Source organism: Drosophila virilis, chromosome 4, assembly GCF_030788295.1.
Source record: "Drosophila virilis strain 15010-1051.87 chromosome 4, Dvir_AGI_RSII-ME, whole genome shotgun sequence".
Lineage (NCBI taxonomy): Eukaryota > Metazoa > Arthropoda > Insecta > Diptera > Drosophilidae > Drosophila > Drosophila virilis.
The window spans coordinates 27,799,622-27,821,533 of NC_091546.1; the positions used below are offsets into that span (position 1 = coordinate 27,799,622).

Consider the following 21,912-nt stretch of genomic DNA (forward strand, 5'->3'; position numbering starts at 1 on the left):
AAAGATATTTATCGTTTTAGACCCAATGCGATTCGTACGCCTTCAATTTGCGTTCTTATCTGCATTTCCGAGTACGCCAAGTTGAGGAAATTACGTGATTTCTGAGTATGAAATCGAAATCGCTGCAGATGGCATCATATTTGTCTAGCCCCATCTATTTCTGGTTTGATAAAGACTGAGACACGAAGAGCGAATTGCATTTGGTGGAAAAAGCTTGACTTAGAGCATTACATTTCCTCATGTTGCACAGTTGAAGGCAAGCAACACTTTCTCTTTCAACAGCCGAAGCGCTCTTTAATGCTTTCTCTGTGCAAACGAACGCTCTCAACAAATGTTGCTGCTGCTCATGTTGCCAGCAACATGTTGCTGCGCTCATCGTCGTCGCATCACGTCGCGTAGCTAGCTTCGCATTTTTTTGGCATCTTCGTCGCTTGGCTTGGCTTAAATTGTTACCAAACGCTTAATGATCTTCAGTTAAGCATCGAACTTTTACCAGACAAGTCGTGTCTGCGGCTTCCACTCGATTCCGCGGCAGCCACAGCCAACGCTTGCGGCATACTAAATAAAACAAAGAGTAAAAAAGTTAAACAACAAAAAAAAACTAACTACATTTGCATAAGGCAAATAGAAAACGTTAAATTCAAAAACCCGCCAAAGCAAAAGTTGATTTCAGTTTTGTGTTTTGTAGCAATTTTAACAGTCGAAACCAACGTTATCGTGTTTCCTTTTTGGGAAAAAAAAAAAGTGCAGCGATAATAAATCGATAAGAAATAACCAAGTTTCCAACTTAACTGCAAAAATAACCGAAAAATATACTATATTATTAATCTATCAAATTTGATTGAATCATGCGAAATTTATTGGCACTTTTGGGCACTTTGTGCCTGTGGATGGTCGCGGTGAATGCACAGGGATTTATTCCACCCAATGCTGGCATACATAATGGGGTATGTACTAAATAATAAGCATTATAAACTAAGTGACTTCTGTTACTAAATAGAAAAAAAAATCACAATGTTGCAAAAATATTAAAAAATAATCCATCTTATATTCGTAAATGTCTTTACAATTTGGAGTTCACAATATAAAATATAGTGAGTATTTTTGATTTTTGTATAGCTTTGTTTTTAATCAGGTTAACAGCTCCGTTTGATCAACTCTTTTATATTTATATGTAATAAATGTCAAATTATATTCCATTCAACAAGCTAAGACCTATTCATATTCAAATAAGTTCAATTTCTATATATACTAAACAAAAAAAAATCATTATTATTGCCTTCAACAATTGTCTCTTAACCTTTTACCAAAATGAGAGCAACCAATAGACAAATACAGTAGGGTGTTCCAGTTAGCCATAGACAATGTTCGTCTACAAAACTCTAAACCACAACGCATAACCCAAATATTTGCCAAAGCGTCTACGAGAAAGAAAGAAAAAAAATTGATCACACAATTTGCATTTCCATTGAATGTTATGCAAATATTTATTGTCCATTCTAGTTGTGAATTTTATTTGCGGGTTAGGCCAAAAGGCAAATTGACACAGTTTTTAAGAGACGTGCGAGTCAAAGAAAGCTGCTGTTTATTTAAAAATTCACGGAAATATACCAAAATATATTTTTATATATATATATATATATATATATATATATTTTTATGAATAAGCACGCATTATGCAATTTTAGTAAGAAAATTCCACAAATTCCAAAGCACTTTAGACTTGCATAAGATACAGTTTAGGCCCGACTGGTCGCCCGCCTAAATTATTCAATTATTCAAAACATTTTCATGGGCATTTTCATATTAATTGTACAAATATGCAACTGAGATGCCTCAATGAACTTTCCCTTTTTTTATATTCATGTATATATAAATACATATATTGCTTTTTGTTTTTTCGAGCTGCGTTTAATGAAGATGCAAAGGAAGCAAAGAGTAAAAGCCACAAAATCATGACAACGTTTAAAGCAACAGATAATAAAACCTGTTCGCTTGAAATAGTCAAGAGCTTAAATAAAACAAAATACCGAGGAAATTTTGAACGCACGAGCCAACAAAACTGCAAGTCAGCCAAGGGTTCTCAGTTCTTAAATACAAATTTTTAGTTAGGTCAGTACCAGCTGGCCTTTAACTGGAAGTTGCGGCTAACTTTATACGAGGGATCTATTAGGGCTCATTAACAATTAGCTGGGCTTAACATAATTGATAGACATTAGCCGTTTAATACAAGCATATATATGTACATATATCTATTTATATATGTTTAGGCCACAGCCAAGATTATCGCTTGTTGTTGTTGTTGCAGCTATTGTTATGTTTTGATTGTTGGTCAATGTGGCATTTGCGGCATCCGCTGTTATAGTTTGTTTTCACTTTCATGGCCGCAGCCAAACTTGGCAACAGCCGCAACGATTTATGATATTTCCAATTTGGTTGTCATTTTCGCTCTTTGTTGTTGCTGGCTTTGATTTGCGGATGAACTAATGCTCATAATTGGAATTTGCTTTTTTACCCAACACTTTTGTTCAGGCGTCTATTACGTAAAAATATTTTGATAATGTTTAACCTTAATATAATTTTTATGATACCAAACCGCGATTTTCACAATCGGGCTTAGAGATCAATTAAGGAGCTTGTAATATAACTTTTAGGATTGCAAATATTCCTGAGCTCATTAGCCTTTGTAGGGTTTAGTTCAGTTTTGAAAATCGAATAGAAAGGCGTGCAGAATAGAATGGCTTTTAAATCTGTTAGTTTTTTCTTTGTTGTTATATATGTTGTGCATATGTAAATATATATAAATATATTATTTATTTTAAGGAATAATAAAGCAGTCAATGCTTAGCTAAAATCTGATGCCAACATATGTCAATGGTATACGATCAAGTTTATTATTGAATTTTTGCTACTTATACTACATACACTCCTTTTTCGTGCACAAATTGCTCCCTGATTTCATAATATGGCTTATATCATAGCAAATCGCATGCTCAATTACATTTTCAATTTGTTTGACTAAGCAGCACTTCCTGCCCAACGTGGCGTTCAACACTTTGGCTTTATTTCCATTAACTTGGCGCTGTCCAATCAAGCGCTCCATCAGAGTCACAATTTTGTTCACTTTTCCACGTGCACCGAGCATTTCAAATGAAATTGAAATTGAAATTCGATTTAATTCTCAACTAGCAGCGCTACAGCACCAGCACCAGCAGCAGCAGCAACTCAATCATGTTGGGCGCCCCTCGAAACTAAAAACGATTCGAGTTTAATATAAAATCAAATCGAGGCACAACAAACTACGGAATGTCGTGTGGTTAGGGTAAGGGGCAGGGCCGGCTAATTGGCTCTGCGTGTGATTAGCGCCCAATTACTTTATTTATTTGAGGTCTTCGTTTTGATACAATGCAAGACAATTCGATTTTGATTCCATTTAATTTAGTGTAGCGCCAGCTAACGAGCTTTAAGTGGCAAGTCCGACAGACACAATAGAGCATATAAATGGCCTATATATGATTAGACTCAAAGCTCAATTAACGTGTGGGCAAGTGTCATCCTGTTACAGCTGGAAATACTCTGTAATAGTTGTTGCCAGCCAAACAACTTTCATTTTTTAACACAAATCCATTAACAGTTTGTCACACAAAAAATATATCTTTCAGATAAATATGCAACCAAAATATATTTATAAAAGATCTCTCGATTGACCCACTTTCCATAACAACAAAACGAAACAAACAAAACCTGCTAGAACCACGGGCCCCTACCCTACAACAATACGCGCAAAAAATATATACAAAAAAACGTTGGGCTATACAAAATGAAAAGAAATTACAACTTGAAATTCGTACAATAAATTGCGAGAGGCAGCGGCAACAATAAACAGGTTGAAGGGCCAGTCTTGCGCGTAACTGACAGATACAAAGATACATAAAGTATCTTGAAGCAGTTGCGCTGTCTACAGCATTTGACCGTACAAAAAAAGGAGCTTATTATTATTATTAATATTACTAGTTGCCAATTAAAGAGTGAAGCCTGTAAGCCTATTAAGATGCTAATCGCATATACTGACATAGACCCAGATATTTTGCTTGTAGTTACGAAATAATATTGTGGAATATTATTTCAGAAAATATTATTTATATTGGAATGACTGTACAAAATAACTTAAAATAAAAAGTTTAATTTTTACGAATTTTTTTTCTTTTATTATACAACTGTTCAGCGTGTTTTATTATCCGTGCACTATTTACTAAAACCTTTTATGAAATTCTAGATTGCAAAATTCTTTATTTTGTTATGACTAAAGTGAATCTTTAGGATCTGAACTTTTGCTTGTCTTAATATTTGCTTTCGTAGCAGCTTTAGCACTTCTCCTAAATAAAGGCTACTTCTCCCAGCTATTTAATAATGAATTCATGCATCGCCCTAGTAACAAAAGTGAAAGCAAAATATTGGACATTGATAAGTCAACATAAAAGCATTAACCAAATTTAAATAAAGACAAAATTGAAAACAAAAACCCAATGCTATGCAAACTATGTGGCTGAGGGGCGACAATAAGCCAGAGAGTAAAGCCCAACAACGACACGAACCAATTGGACCCGGGGAGTATTGGACATTGCTTAGATGATGGGCGACAGATGTTGCCCGGATTGTTGTTAAGTCTGAACAGTTGTTTGTTGTTGGCTGTATGTTGGTTGTTGTTCGTTGTTGGTTGTCCGTTAGTCGGTGGCAATTTCTGTTTACACGACACAAAATAGCAACTGCAAACGCTACGTGAGGCAATATACAGTTACATTTATATATACATGTGAATATCTATATATATATATATATAATTAAGTTTTACACGTTAGGTTACTATAAAAAATATATTTCAATTTATTATTTTCACTTAACGGCTACTTTTGTTGAGTACATTCAGATTTGCTTCCCGAATAAGAACTCATTTATCTAACTGTTGCGGTCGCTTAGCAAACTTCGCTTTGAGAGAGTTTGAGTCAAAATTGAGTGAAGTTTGAGCTGCGTCAGCAATTATGCGTGGGATAGTACTCTGATGGGAACATTGACAGTGGCGTGATATTTAGGGTGAATTGTTTATGTCTACCAAAAGGGGGACAGTTTGATCTTGACCAATGTCGATGTTATCACCAGGCTCTTTGTTTACAATATTAGAAATGTTTATAATTGTGCTTATGCTTATGTGCTAAGTTATGTTAAAGGGTGGGTGCGACTATGGATATGTCACTCCCCCAACCATTAGAAAAGTGCCTGTCCTCAGGTGTTTAAGTTTGGATATAGTGTAACATTTTCTTCTTTTACAATTGGTATATCTCCTATTATTGTAGGTGTTTCTTCTACTTTGGGTTTTTTATATTTTATAATTAATTTCTTAGGTATGCTTTTGAACTTATATGTCAAATACAGTGTTAAACTTATTAATATGATTACAAATATGGTTATTGTAATTATCTGGAATACATTGTTAAATTTTGTATGTGCATTTATAATTTGTTTCGTTTGTACAAACGAAAGTGGTTCTAATTTTATAACATCATTGCTTACGTAAATGCTTTGAGTATAATCTAACATATTGTTTGAAATTGAAATTTCATTAATTTGCAATGAACAATTAAAGATTTTTATTATATTGTTTCCTTCTATTGTTATTTCGTTATTTATACAATTATGGTTTAATATAGTTTTTGGTAAATTCCAAGTTAAAATTATATTTGGTTCTATGTAGTTGATTTGAAAATTTTGCAAAATTTTAGTATAACTACATTCTGATGTTATTTGGTTTAAAATTCCTGTTAAACATTCATTATTAATTAATTTTTTTGTTTCTCTGCTATAAACTTTTTTATCTTGGGTAAAATATTTTTCATGAGCTATTTCTGTCAAAATATTATTATTTTCATCCGGGTATGGAATTATTTCGAATACCGGGCTTTTTATTATTTCTCGAGGAATATGGGATATTATCAGTATTTCGTTTGTATCTGATTTAAACCAAGTGGAAGTTTTTGTATTCAACAATTTCTCAGAATTAACATGCAACAAATAGTCATGTTTTAGTAATTTTGGGTTAAAAATTCCTAATCTTGTGAGCTGCATTCCCATCTCAATGTCTTCTATATATTCTGTAAAGTGTTGTAAGTTAAATATAAGGATATCTAATTTCTTTCCTTTTTGTTTCTCTTGATCTAGTTCGTTCATGATTTCTATTCCTTTGTTTATAGCTTCTATTATGTAATTTAATTCGTTAACCTGAACGCTGTTTTCTGCTAAGTTGCTTATTTTTTGTTCAATTTCTGCTTTGTCTTCTTGATCTAATGTTCCAAATAAGTATTTATATGCTGTTCCTACTATGTTAACTAAACCTCTTTTGCTGCGTTTGGCTATTTTTAAGCCGTTTATTTCTCTGTTTAATTTTTCTACTAGGTATTCGATTTGTATAAGGTTATTGAATTCTTTACTTTGTTCAATTAAATTGTTAAAAGTTTCTTCGGTTTTTGTTATATTAACCGTTAAACAGTGGAATTCGTAATCTGTCGGAATGTCTATGGTTCCTGTTTTAAATATGAGATATCCGTTATGGGCTTTGATAGGATTAATTTCAATACTCTGTGCATTTATATAGTTTACAGTTATTGATAGTAATATTATAATAATTAATTTAAGCTGGTGCTTGTATGTTTTGATCGCTGTCTGTTGTTGACCTGTAATTGTTATATTTGCTTTGATTAGTCTTCTTTTTCTTTTTGAATTTGGTTTTGTAATGTGTTATTTTCCTGCCTCTGTTAGTTTCCTCAAAATGTTTGTCGTCGATTTGTCTTAGTTCTCCTGTTTTCTTGAACGGGGTTGTCGTCTTTGATTTAACTAACGGTGAGTGTTTGTATCTAGTGTCAATTTCATAATTTGTTCGTTTTTTGTTGAGATTATTTATTAGTTTTTCTTTATTAGCTTGAGTGTCATACTCTGGTGTACCTGCATATATGAATATGTCCGCTGGTGTTCTGTTAGTCGTTTTGTGCTTTGTTTTATGATTGTACGTGTAGAGTATAGTTTCAAATTTTGTAAGTTTATTTTCGACGTCTGAGTCGCTGTTAATGATTCTTAGTTTTTCGTTAACTGTCTTATGAAATCGTTCTACGTCGGATATACCATTTTTACTAGTGGTTATATTAATATTTACTGCTTCTGATTTTAGCCATAATTGTAAAGCTGTGCACATAAAAGCTGAGTCTTTGTCTGCCTTTATTTCGATGGGTTTACCCATTTGGTTGAACACTTGTAATATAGCTCGTTTGGTTTCTAGCCAGTCTCTACTTTTTATTTCTATTAATGATGCAAATTTTGAATAGATATCAATGCAAGATAAAAATTGTTTATCTCCTACTATGTAAAAATCCATTACATATTTTTCTCGGATATTAGCGATTTCCGGAGTTATTTCGAAAGTTAATTTTGTATCTCTGTGTTCTGTTTTTGCGATGTTGCAAATCTCACATTCATTTATTAGATTTTGAATTAAATTTTGATAATCTGGGAAATAGTGGGTTTCTTTGAACCAATTGATAGTTTTTTCAATTCCTGGATGTAATAATTCTTTGTGCTTTTTTAATATTAATTCTTTGAATTCTGCATATGTTTGAAGGTCTATTAATTTTGTACTAGTTTTCATTGCCTTTGTTGAATTATTCGGACTTATTATTTCTAAGTAGGCTTCTTGAAAAATTGGAAAATCTGCTTCGTTGTGGAAGTATAGCACACTTTTCTTTGTGCATAAGTATTCTTTTATTAATTCTTTGGCATGCGTATTAGTCATGTCTTTGTACGTAATTTTTATGTTGGTTTTGTGAAAGTAATTCGTAACTTTTGTTTCGTTCTCGGTTCCTTTTTCAAATTCTATTTGTCGATTATAATAATTAAGTGGTCTTTCTGTGATTTGTAAATGGTTACTGTTGTCTTCTTGAGCACTATGTATTGTTGCTCTTGTGCTAATTGTATCTTCGCCTAAGAAGTTTTCGTTTAATTGAATTCTGGACAGAGCATCTGCCACATAATTTTCTTTTCCTGGGACGTATTTAATTTGGAAATCAAACTCATTTAGCTTGATCTTCCACCTTTGTAATTTCATGTTAGGTTCTTTCATATTATTTAACCAGACGAGTGGTCTGTGATCACTAAGGATTTGAAATTGTCGACCAAAGAGATAGGACCTAAAGTATTTAGTGGCCCAAACGATTGCTAATAATTCTTTTTCAATCGTTGAATAATTTAACTCATGCTCGTTGAGAGTTCTACTTGCATAGCATATAGGCTTATGCTCTTGCGAAAGGACGGCCCCTATTGCCATATTACTCGCGTCTGTAGTTAATGAAAATGGTTTTTCGAAGTTAGGGTATATTAAAATTGGGTCGGATGTTATGAGTACTTTTAGCTTTTCAAACGCTAGCTCGTAGTCTCTGTCTTTTATATTGATTTTTGCTCCCTTTTTTAATTTAAGTGTTAATGGTTTTACTATATTAGCGAAATTTGGTATAAATTTCCTATAGAAACCACATAATCCTAGAAATGATTTAATTTCTTTTGGGGTTTTTGGAATTGGGAATTTGACAATTGCTTGTATCTTGTTGGGATTTGGTTTTATACCCTCAGTTGTGATGATGTGACCGAGAAATTCAGTTTCTTTTCTCATAAACTCGCATTTATCCAACTGTAGTTTTAAGTTAGCTTCTCTAAGCTTCTTAAATACCTTTTGTAGCGACAAAATGTGTTCCTCCAATGAAGTGGAAAAAATAATAATGTCGTCTAAGTAGACCAGACAATCTTTAAAAATTAAATCTTCTAAGAGATTGTTCATACAACGTTGGAACGTTGCAGGTGCATTCTTAAGACCAAATGGCATGCGAGTGTACTCGTAATGGCCATGTTTAGTCGAAAATGCGGTCTTGGGTATTGAACCAGGATCCATTTGGATTTGGTGGAAGCCTTTGGCTAGATCAATGGTTGTGAAATATTGACATTTTCCAAGTTTGTCTAATATTTCATCCATGATCGGGATAGGGTATTTATCATTAATAGTTAGTTCATTGAGATTGCGGTAATCTATGACTAACCGGAACTTTTGCTTTCCAGATGCATCGTTTTTCTTTGGAACGATTATTACTGGTGAGCAGTAAGGGGATTTGGATTTACGTATGATATTTTGTTTTATCATATCGCTTATTTGTTTATTTACTTCCTCATCGTATATTTGAGGATATTTGTATGGACGCTTGTAAATTGGGTCCTCATGTTTTGTTAGAATTTTGTGTTTAATTGTACTAGTGAAAGTCAAATTGTCACCTTCATGGTACTGGATATCACGAAATTCATGTAAAACTTTTTTTATTTTTTCTTTTTCTTCTGAGTTTAGGTGCTCTAGCCTAAACTCATTGTTTTCTATTAATTCATTATTAATAGCGAAGTTAAATGGTCTGTCCTCTGTTGAGGGTGGATCAAGGCACTCTTGTGCGGTCATGTCCTCTTCGACCTCTTCGTCGTTATATCTAAAACAAAAGTTAAATTCTCCTAAGGTTACGGATCCTTGTGCATAGTCTATTTTTGCTTGACATGCCTCAAGGTATTCTCTCCCAATCAGAACATCATAATGCTCTGAGAAGTCGTGAATATAGAATTTTTGTTTGCTCGGACAAATTTTGCTTGCTCCTAATCGTATACTTTGTTTTAATTCAATAACACCATTTATGGTGTGAACCTTTAATGTTTCGTTGTAAACTGGAAAATTTAAGCGGTTTGTTTTCATTAGATTTATGGTTGAACCTGTGTCGATGACACATTTTAGAACTTCGTCATTCATAATCAATTTTATGAATGGATTTCTTCTGTTTGTTCCGAGGCTTGCTGATGAAAATTTTCGGATGTATCCATTTTCATCTGCCCACTGTTACTATCTCTTTGACGTTTAGTCGGAGGGTTTGGTGCATTCAAGCGTGAATGGGACTGATTTTGGTAGTTTAAGGGATTTTGGTATCTACCTTGACTTAATTTCTGTTGGAACTCGTGGTGAGCTTTCTGATTGTCTTCGGACTTATTATGCTGTTTATTTTGTGCGTGATAACTCTGATTCGTGTTGGAATAGCCACTTGAAATGGTGGTTGGGTTAGCATTTTGCTGATAATTTCCCATGTTCCTACGATTGTTATTTGGATTTCCCTGAACATTATTATTTTTAGGTTTTTCAGTAACGCTATTTTCATATAATCCCTCTCTTTGAGCTACTTGCTTTAGTTTTTGTGTCGACGTAATGTCGTGTCTGGCTAACATCATGAAAAGCCTATCTGGTAATTTTTTTGTAATAACATCTTTGATTGTGTTATTCATAGCATTTGTATAAAGGGTTGTATTGCTAGGTATATTTTCTAGTGCTAACTTATTTAAAATAACAAAAGATTTATTCTCGAGCTCCTCGATGAACTTACGGACGTTTCCTTGGTAATTCGTGTTGTATAAGCGTCGAAGGAGTTCTTCAAATGGTGTCTGCACTTTGTATTCTTCAATCAATGCGTTTCTCAGCTCCTGCCAAGTGTTGGCTGCTGTCCTTTGTGATATTCTCTGAGCATCTCCTGTGACTTGCAATTCGATGGCTCCGTATAAGATGCTATGTTGTCTAACATCTCGGGTTGGATACAGGTGTAGGATGTAATCTATCCTTTTAATGAAGGCGTTTAGTTGATCCGTTGATCCGTCAAAGCTTGGCACCTGTCTAAGTTGTGAAAGGGCCTGGTTGAGGTGTTGTTCTGATAATTCCATTGTCATCTTGGTGTAATACACTTTTTTTTGAATAGTTTTGAGTTTGTAGGTTTGAACTTTATTGTTCTTTGATTTTGCACTTTTATTTTAAGTTAAAGTTTGTGATGGATTATTGTGCAAATGTTTTTTTTTTTTTTTGTGTGTGTGTCTTAAAAAGACTCAGTAATAACGTATTGCAGGGATCAAACGATATGCAAAGCCAGTCGTTATTAACTGTAGTAGCTTTATTGCCCAAAGGGTCAATATTATTAAGCTACTAATGACCCGAAGGTTCTTGTGCGGATACGTATTCGAGAAAATTTTTATTACACTCCGACAACACTTTCGGTCGCGATTGTGCGTTAGATCTGGGAATTAATTATCCTTTAGCGATCTTTAATTTTTCCCGACGTATCCTACCGGCTGCGCCAATTAAGTTTTACACGTTAGGTTACTATAAAAAATATATTTCAATTTATTATTTTCACTTAACGGCTACTTTTGTTGAGTACATTCAGATTTGCTTCCCGAATAAGAACTCATTTATCTAACTGTTGCGGTCGCTTAGCAAACTTCGCTTTGAGAGAGTTTGAGTCAAAATTGAGTGAAGTTTGAGCTGCGTCAGCAATTATGCGTGGGATAGTACTCTGATGGGAACATTGACAGTGGCGTGATATTTAGGGTGAATTGTTTATGTCTACCAAAAGGGGGACAGTTTGATCTTGACCAATGTCGATGTTATCACCAGGCTCTTTGTTTACAATATTAGAAATGTTTATAATTGTGCTTATGCTTATGTGCTAAGTTATGTTAAAGGGTGGGTGCGACTATGGATATGTCACTATATATATATATATACATATACGATATAAGGCTTAAAATTAAGAAATACCAAAAACAAAAAGCAAAATCGCATAAAAGAAACTTCAGACAGCGGCAGCCGCGGCTGACTGCGATTTGGTCTTTAAACTGTGACCAGTTCCTGTTCGCGGACAAAAGGAAGATGATGATGTGGCTGAAAAAATGCTTATTTTTTCTTGTTTACCAAAAACTTTGCAATGGTTTGTTGCCGTTTGTTGTTGCATTGTTGTAATCGCAGGCCGTTGCCGTTGCCGTTGCCGTTGCGGTTGCTGTTGCCACAGCCAACTTATGTCAATAGACAGAGAGATAGAGGCATAGACAGACGGCAGCAATCTGGTCTGACACGTTTTTCTTTGCAACTTGGCAACTACAAAGTCTTATTGGAAAATTGTGCAAGCCAAATAAGGCAACTGAACAGCTGCACAAAAGGTTAAGGACAATGTCCAGTCCGTTGTGCGACAACCCATAGGAATGATTCGGGAAGATCAGCCGAACAATTAAGCTATATCAAAATTAAAAGACCGAATTTCTGAAACTTCAAGCTTCAAGATATAAAAGTACAATCTTATAGCGACTTTAGATAAAGAGAAATAATAGATGTTTAGTCGAAGTCTCTCCCCGCGCTTCTCAAAAATCTAACGCAATACTTTTAATCATTCCCAAGCCAGCAACAATAACTTCCTCATTTATATCGCGGCTCCCTCAATTATTAAGTCATTATTATGATCTCTGATCTACAACCAGTTTAAGCTACGCCCACATTTATGGTAAAAGATATATTGTATATAAATTTTAAGCGAAAAATTTCACATGCCATGTGGACGGACGGAGCAGATCATTAATGCTTCTACTTGGGGCATCTTGCGGGCACTTAAGCGCCGCTGAGAAAAGAAAGTAAAAGGGTCTGCGACATAACTCATCGCTGGTTATTGACAGGTTGCGGCGTGGCGACTTTTTTGTTTATTTCTTTTTTAACCATATCTTTAGTTTGCCATCTTCTTTGGTAGTTTCATCAAATTTGTTGCCATTGCGCTGGGCTGGAGTCATTAATGTGGAGTGTTGCGGCTCAAAAGTCAAATGAGTTTTGGCATATTTTTTTTTGCCGAATCCTAATTGCGATTGGCGTCAGTTGTGTGGAGAGTGCGGCGGGCGGGCGGGCTGATGAATGCCGCAATTAGTGCTGCAATGTGCAGTAAATATATCAGAGTGCAATTTTCACCCACCAGCGGGATTTGCCAGCGAGCGCAGCAAGTGTCAACTTCCGCATTACTCATACGCCACATATAACTGGTTTTCAGTTTCTGCAGCAGTTGCAGTTGCTGTGTCTGTGGCAGTTGCAGTTGCTGTTGTAGTTGCTGCATCTTCTCGCCATAACTCAACACAAATATAGCCAAAAAGTCAAACGATCCTCGTCGCCGGTCACGTAAGCGTTCGACCAAGCCCACAGACCCAGACGATGCTGCTGCTGCTCCTCGGTGGCATGCAGCAACTGGGCAAAACAACTGGCTGCACTTTCGTTTTTGTTGTTTTTGTTGCTGCTGCTGCTGGGTGAAAATGAAGAAGCGTTTTTATTTGTTGTTGCTGCTGTTGCTGCGGCTGCGAGAGAGTTCCAAAACAAGATTCAAGCAATGCCGCCCCAAAGATCTGGCTGGCTGGGTTGGTTGGCCTGCCTGAAAGATGTTGCAAGCCAGCGAGGTTGCATAATTTGTTTTTGTTTTTCTACAACTGCCTCACAAGCCGTTTAGTTGGTTGCTGTTGGTGGGAGTCCAAATTGTTGTGGCCAAGTGTTTGTACAAGCCTGTCCATCGATTTCAACTTAAATTTGTTTTGCGCAAAACATGCGCTAAGCAATTATTTAATGACATTTTTGTGGTATTCGACGTTAAAATGAATAAAAAAGAAAGCTCCAAATGTGCTCGAAGACACCCTAAAGACAATCTTGAACATAGCTTATGAAATTAGCTGGATCTACTAATGATATCAAAGAATATATAACCCAATAGGTCTAGTTCCTATAGTCTCGGAACTCTCCACATTCGGACAGAAGAATATGGTTAAATGAACTATTAATGCTGATCCTTAAACATATAACTGCTATATTCTACTTTGCTCGCACAGCGATACCTGTAACAGACACAACTTTAGGGAATCAAAAAGCAAACTTTTGTTAAATGAAATACGTTAAATTATTGCTCGATCGCAATTGAGATAATTGAAAAAGCTTTAACAATTTAGAAATGTGAAAGGTTACTTAAATTGATAAAAAAAAAGTATGCTGTTGGCTAATGGATATCGTATGTTTACAGAAATTATGCTGCCTGGGGTGAAACAAAAATGATATAGACTTTTATTTAAATTGTAACAGTGCCTTTTACAAATCTTCTGCAAATTTCTACACACACATTTGTTGGCGCTTTTGACTGATTTTCTCTTGATGAAATCGAAAGCCGAACTCATGTTTTGGGTTGCATGCTCAACTGTTGCACTCAAATGCGCAGCAGAAGCAGCCAAATGCACTGCAAAACAAATTAAAATGTGTTATTTGCAACAAAACGCAGCAACTGTAGGAACTGCAGGCGCAAGACGTTGCAAGAAACCAACAGGGAATGGGCATGAAATGGTTTAACAAAAAAAAAAAAAATAACAGAAACAAAAATAATAATAATACCAGTCAAAAACTTCTGCGGCGCATAAAATCAGCGAAGCTTGCGAAAATTGTTTTTCTTCAAGCTAAAAACTGAAAGTGCCAGCCAGACTGAGGCTGGAGCTCGAGTTGGAGCTGCTGTCAGGGCCCACAATTGGTCGCTTGTTGGCCATAATCTGCCATGGCCGCAGTCTAGTGTGAAGTGGGTTACAGTTGGCTGTTAGGGGCTGAGTGGGGACGTCTTGGACTACGACAGGCGCTAAGTACAAGCGGGTGCTTTGACTTCTGCGTCGGCGTAGCCGTGAAATATACGCCCAAGAAATGTAACCAGTGCCAAATATGAAGCACACAGTTGCATCAGACTTAAGTAAATATGATAATATGTACTTTAATATAAACACAAAGTGGCGAAGGTAATTTTTAGTTAGACTGGACAAATGTTATGCAACGCCCCTGTCAGTTAGAAGTGATGTAATAGTAGAAAGGTAAATTAAAATTGGCAAGGCACTTGAGTAAAACTTTTAAGGATGGCGCTTAAACAATTGCCAAATCAAATGCTAGTGCGAGATAAAGGGAGAGACAAAGAAGGACTTTACCTTACCCAATAAGACGACTATAGATATTTCTGTTGTAATAGTTTAGAAGGCCATAACAATGTGACAAGGAAAAGAAACTTAAGCGCATGCTTGAATGTTTCAAAAGGAATAGCAAACTCAGAAAGAGAAAGACGGAAAGACTTAAAAACAATGAAACATTTGGCTTAAGTATGATATTAAAAGGAAAATAAATATGCTGTGAAAAATGAACAAAGTACCAAGTATAAAATAATTATGAAATAATGAAATACTTTCAGATAACATAATTTAGGCCTTCTTTTAACTTTTCATTGGAGACAAGCATAATCACAAAAACCTCTGTAGGCACACAATTGCATATTTAAAAGCCTAATCACATAGGCACTTTACATGTCCAAAGCTTCCAAGAGTTTGTTTACTTTAAAGATTTGAGTTTCCCAAGTGAAAAGCAACTCTTACAGCCACTTCTTGGTCATTCTATTAATCAAACAGGCAATTTGTTAAACGCCCTGCTAAACAGTTTGCATTCAGGCCCAACCCACTCAGGTAGGTTATTAACCGCTGAACAATGGTCAGTCTAGTCTGGCAGCTGACTGCGAAGACAACCTCTCGTTCGTGTAATTGTTTAAAATTGTCACGAACTAAAAATGCGAAAGTTTACTGACTTCCAAGCTGAAGCTCTGACTTATGCGGTGCATTTCCAGTGACTGTGGTCGGGCCATTTGGGGGGCTACCTAAGGCCGAGACCTCTACAAAAGTAATTTGCATGTCGGGACAACTCTTAAAAGCATTTCTCGGAAAAGCGACACAAGTGCAGAGTTTGCGTGACCAACAGCTAAACGCGAGAGCAGCAACAAATAACAAAAAAATAAACAACCAAATGAGCAAACCAGAAGCAGCACTAGGAGGAGCTTGGCAGTTGATTAGAATGTCGATATCATCTGGAAATTACTTAATTGTTGAGCTTCGGCTACTCTAGCCAAAATGAAAAGAACTCTACTCCGTCGTGTCGTCTTACTTTTCGACTTTTACTTGAGCACTGCTAACCTACAAATTATGAATTCCAACTGAAAAAGTACATGCACAAAAGATTTCATTTAATTGGCAAACAATGGCATTGCAATTGACACAGAGGCAACTGCGGCTTCAGGAGGCAGGGGTTGAGGAGAGGCTGGATTGTTGATCTAAAAATGCAATCGCATGTCTAGATGCCTTCAACACGAGGCACACTCAGCGTAAGACCCAATTGTGGCTAATGCCAATGTGTAATTAATGCATTAAAATGAAATTTCAAGAAAGATCTAAAGCGTAAAGTTTGCAATTTATTGTTCGAGTTGAGGTTTTGGGTGAGCGAATGGAACGTTGGAGAAAAGTTGAAATTCAGTAACTGTTGAATATCGGCTCAGCCAAAAGCAAAGTATGCCCAAGACATCTTTAAGCTTTCAGCAGCCTATTATTTCAAGGAGATTATATCTTGGCCATTTTATATGCTGAAGAGAGACTTTGATACTCTTAATGAGCATGCTCCATAGAATATCATAATAAAGACCAGAAACAATAGCAAAGATTTTATAAAACTATCTATGAAATTGGAAGAAAAATTTAAGCAACATATACAGATACTTGAAGACCAATTCAACTCTTAGAAGGTCTTTAAAACCACCAGCCTGAACCAGCCTGACCACATGTCTTTAAAATATTTGAAAATTACACGCCAAGATTATCTTAGTTTTATAAACAAATAATAGATAAGTAATTGAAACTCCGGTTACTCAGGGTTTTTCTTTTAAAATTTCACATTAAGGCGACGAGTTTAAATCCCGAGATCTTTATTTTAGATTTCTGTTTTTACTCTACAAGTCTTTCAAAGCCAGCTAACATATGAATACTTTATACACGATGTCGCACAAGCATATCTAACCTCTAAGTTGTCTCTGTGATTGACTATTTAGATTTCTAGCTATTCGTAGAGCAGACAAAGGTCAAGACTGCAACTCATCTCAACAAATATTGACGCTCTGGGTACGGAGCACAACAATATATGTCGGCTTATTTGTGACCCATATTCAATGGATGTGGCGTCGATTGCAATCGAACGCCTCAATTGAAGTGACAGCCCGTGAAATAAGTGGATAAATAAATAACCAACATTGAATATCTTTGAACACAAAAGTAAATAGGCATTGCGAGTGCGCGTACTATATAAATTATAGATACACTATTTCGTGGTTATTTTTAAGCCATTCAAGTCGCAGAAAAATTGCAAAGAGAGAGAAATAATAATAAATAGTTATGAAAGAGGTCCAAGATAAATGCGCCAAACTAGACAAAAGCCTGAATTCATTTTTGATGAGCGTGGTAAGGTTTTAGTTTGAGGCGTTTGGGCGTGGAAATGGCTGTCAATGAAACTATATTTAAAGTTATGAAATTTGAATGTCGAGACTTGCCAGCTAGATGAATGCAAATCTGCGCCGAGTTGTGCAAGCCAGCGTAATGAAAGCGTAATTGTTGACGATTCTCTTGACTTGCGCTTTGTGTTTACATATTTTGGCCAACGCTCAAAACTCGACGCGCAGCTACTGTCCATCAACAAAGTGAAGCAAATAAATCTTGGCCAACTACGTACCCGTGTGGGCGCCAAAAACTGAAGCTGCAGAAAACACGAGCTACAGATACAATGTTACTGAGATACAGATACAGATTCAGATACACTCATGCGAGTCACGCAAGTCGCGTACTGCGTGCGCCAAATTTATTGAATTGGAAAGTAAAATTGCAGTTAATTTTTCTACACATATCTATTTAAATTTATTTCTACAAATATGTTTGCTGTGTATTTAATGTGCAGCCAGCACGCAATTTGTCTGCCATAATTATGGGTATTTTTTCAAAGGTTATTATTTATTATTATTATTATTATTGTTTTTAGATGTTGTTTGTGGGCTGTTGACTTGCAAATTGAAAGTGTGTGCTGATGTTGTGGTTATGGATGTTGAAATTGAGTTGTTTGCTTGTCATCTTGATGAAGTGTTAGATTTTAATGACATTTCAATAACTACGGTTTGCACAAATTGCAAAATTTAAAATATTAAAAACATTTAACAATATTGTCAGCAAAGAGCTTAGTGCGTGTTTAGTTGATCATTGTACACACATTTATTTTTCAATTAGTGCTTGAGAGCTACCACTGTGAACATCTTAGAACACCTCGCTTGTGATTTTCAATTTTATTCATTTCATTTCAATTTTACTGTTCATAATTCTAGTTTCTACACCTGGAGTTTATGCAATGATGAGTTCCCTCCACTTTTTAATATTTTTTTATGCTGGCTTTTAGTATTATTTATTATGCTTCTACCTATACAGTAGTTTTATTCTACCTCGGATCACAACTGATCACATCGCATTGCCTAATTTGATTTTTAAATTATAATATACCTATTTATTATTGAATTTCCATTGCAATTTAGAATTAAGTTAGACCACCCTCACGAACTTTCTATGAACTAGCTGCCCTTTTGAACTGCGGTGCTTCTCCTTTCTCTCTTCTTTGCTTATATATCCGCTAATCATAAGCACTTTCTTTCATCTTTTAAAAAACAAACGAAAAAATTAAAGCGCATCTCAAAAAATTCAAGAAGAAGCGTGCATAGAAACAAACAATTGCAATTAGCTATATGAACATTTAAATTAACTGGCATATAAACCTCGATTTTCACATGCAACTAAAGACTGACCGAAAAAAGTGGGTTTATTTAAATTACAATCGCCAACGTTAAACCACTCAGAAAGATACAAAGTCGGCTAAGAAGCGACGCTAATGATACCATAAATCTCATGCGGCTCGTAAAAAGTGTCAGTGTGTGTCAAATTAGGCATACCATATGAGTTCAGGTAGCAGCAACAGCTGCGAATGCTACCAGCAACATGGCTACATGGCAGAAGCATGGTAGCAGATGCGGGTTGCCCGCGTAGGTGATGCCAGGAAACTGTTGACTGGCCGCTGGCTCTTGGCCATTGGCATTTTAGCCCAATTCCAGCTAATTTACATGCGGCGCATTCAATTAGTCAACTCAATGTGCAACACACACACAGTTTGCCTGCGACTTTGTATGGCAAGTGTTAAAGTTTCTGGTTGCGTTAATTGTTAGCTGCAACTTGCTGATGCTGTTGCTACAGGCAGCTCTTATGCAATCGCTGTACAACTTGCGCCACGGTTTTCGCATCTTCAAGATGCAAAAGTTGTAATTAACCAACAGCAGCAACTGATGGTTAAATTGAAGCCAACTTGACAGCAGGCAATGCTGGTTAATCGTCATTTTCCTTGGTTTTTACGAGGGATCTTGGAGTTGATTGAAGTTGATGAATAAAGATTTGCATACACTCAGAAAAACTTTCTGTCGATTGTATTTTTCTATTTAAAAATAAAAAGAAAGGCCATATTATAGAGGAATGTACTTAAAAAGAACCTGATTTTGCAAAACGCAAATTCATATGTATATCATTTTATGATAGAATTTTATACTTATGAAGTTCTCTTATCGCAATTTTCACTTTATATAGCTGTTTTGTTTTTAGTATTATAACTCTTTGGTATATCAGAATATGAAATATATGCATTTGATATTATAATCTTTACTCTCATAATTTAATCTAAAAACAATAAAGCTACGGCTTCATTCGAATTTCGAATAGAAGAACTTCTAAAAATATGTTATTCGAACAATTAGATAAAATATTGTTAAGTTTCTTTCTCAGTCAAGGATATTCAGTAAACATAATTCAGGAAACTTTTTAATTTTCCGTCATAATAAGAAATAGTATTTATGAACATGAAATAAACATTATTTTTCATCGCTGGATTCTTTCTCTTATTCCCCTGAATTGCTTAGACGACGAATTAACTAAATATGACTAGACCCAATAAAGAGTAAGTGTGCAGCCGCATTTTTCACTCGTTATTGCCCACAATTAACAACAATAACAACAACAACAACACGAAGACAAATTGTGCTAATTTATAAACAGTCTTACGAGCATTTTCGTACACCGGCATCTCGGACTGACGGAACGGCGATAATATCAGGCACAACTTTTGACCAAGTTTCTTTTTCAAAGCGTTGCTTAAATAAATTTCTTGTTGTTGTTGTTGTTGGTGTTAGCCGCTGGACATGTTATTGTTATTGTGTTGTGCTTGCAATTGTTTCAGTTGCTGGCAGCGATTTATAGTTGTTGGTGTTTTTTTAGGGTGGGCTTCTTTCGCTTTCATGTGACCGGCTGGCGAGGCGATGCGATGCGCCTCATGCCCCATGCGCCTTAACTGGACGCGATTGTAGGTGTTGCTGAACGGCATTTTTTGTGTGTGCTGCCTTTGCTTCTTCTACTTTTGGCCAGACTAAATTTCGGTTAATTACACAATTTTATGTAAATTTCTCTTTCAGATACTGTTGTTGCCGTACATTCTTCTTGTGCAGCCACGAATTAATTACTTATTTGCGTAGAGCGCCAACTATTTTGTAGGCAATTAAAATGCCTTTAGTTGCGGGCGCCTTTTTTGTTAACTTTAGCTTGTCTTGGGCTCGGCATTTGCTAACTGCAGCCATTTGTCGATACAAAAGTGAAAGGCCAATTGCCAAATCCTAAGATTGGTCAACACCAAACAAACAACAACAACAAAAAAACCAAAGCAAACATCAAATGCTTATTATGCACATTTTTATACTGTGTGGCAACACACGGCCAAAGAGGCGGCCAACCAGTTCTCTTGGCCAATTGACAGAAATCTCAGCTGTCGTCGTTCTTTGAAGATCTCCATTTAAATGCATATTCATTGCAGATTCAATCAAAATGATGTGAGCACGATCTCTGAGTTAAGCTTCAGCGTTACGATCTGCGATAAGCCATTGACTATTTACAAGTCGAGTCACTTTAATTCAGAGCGATTGCACAACTACCAATAGGTAATCGACCAGAAAATAAGTTTCAATGCTCATTTCAGTTGCTTCAGCATTTAGCTGGGGGATACTGAACGACAAGCCTCAGGAATATTCTGGATAGTCAAAAGATAATTTCTTAAAATTGCGAAACAAAGATGCAATAGTTAACACCTTTACACGGTAGCATTAGGCGTACACAAACAGTAAAGCAACATTGTAAACATCGGTTGGAAAATCAGTTACGAAAGCAACACCAAAGAATAATCAAACAGACAGACTCTTGAAAACAATTAAATTGGGAGCCTATGCGATACGCTGCGAACTCGAATCAAAGATCAATACAAGGATCATTTATATATAAGAAACGCAAAAGCGTGAGAATGATAGATTGGGAAAACATTCGCGACTAAAGCACAAATGAGTTTCAGCATCAAGTACTCACGACAGCGTAAACATGAAAGATCATAAGTTTTATGTATTCAGAATTTCATTAACCCAAAAAATTGAAGCAAATGAGTGTGAGAACGGAGATTACTGAGAGAATTTTCATCCAAAATATGTGTAAGATCTACGACTTGTAACAAACTGCAGCTTGAAATAATCTCTTAGCAGCTAATAAAAAGTTTGCATTAGGACATAAAGAAGTGTTATATCTCATGAGCTCTCACTGTCTACACACTGATTCAGAAATAATTAAGTACAATTTTTAAAGATTTTTCGACAGCACTTAACAAGCTTAATTCAGAACAGCCAATTATTGCTTAAACAGAAAAAATTGTAAACTCAGCACCAAGCAAATGCTCATTAATTTTACCCAAAAAAAGAAATCTGTTCTAACTACGACATGTGCATCTGTAGATTACAAAACATGGCTAACAGCAGAATACAAGAAATAAATGCACTCGCAGACTCAGCGCAAGCTGAGCAGAAAGAACCTTGAAAACTCCACAAGTGACCAAAAATGCAGGCGCCCTAGAAATAAAAATCTGAAAAAAAAATATAAAAACGAAGACAAATAACAACTAACCAGACAAGTCAAGAGCCGGTAGCAAAAAAGCAAGCAGCAGGCAAGCAGACGCAAGTCTGCATACAC

At 35.7% G+C, this 21,912-nt stretch overlaps 1 protein-coding gene across 1 annotated transcript in view; it reads left to right on the forward strand.

Annotated features, from left to right (window-relative positions):
- Positions 1-464: 464 nt before the first annotated feature.
- Positions 465-21,912, forward strand: part of LOC6634128 (uncharacterized) — a 31,750-nt gene continuing 10,302 nt past the window's right edge. The window contains exon 1 of the mRNA XM_002057480.4: positions 465-947. Coding sequence (XP_002057516.2) covers positions 849-947 — 99 coding nt within the window. The 5' untranslated portion in view covers positions 465-848. The remainder of the gene's footprint in view (positions 948-21,912) is intronic.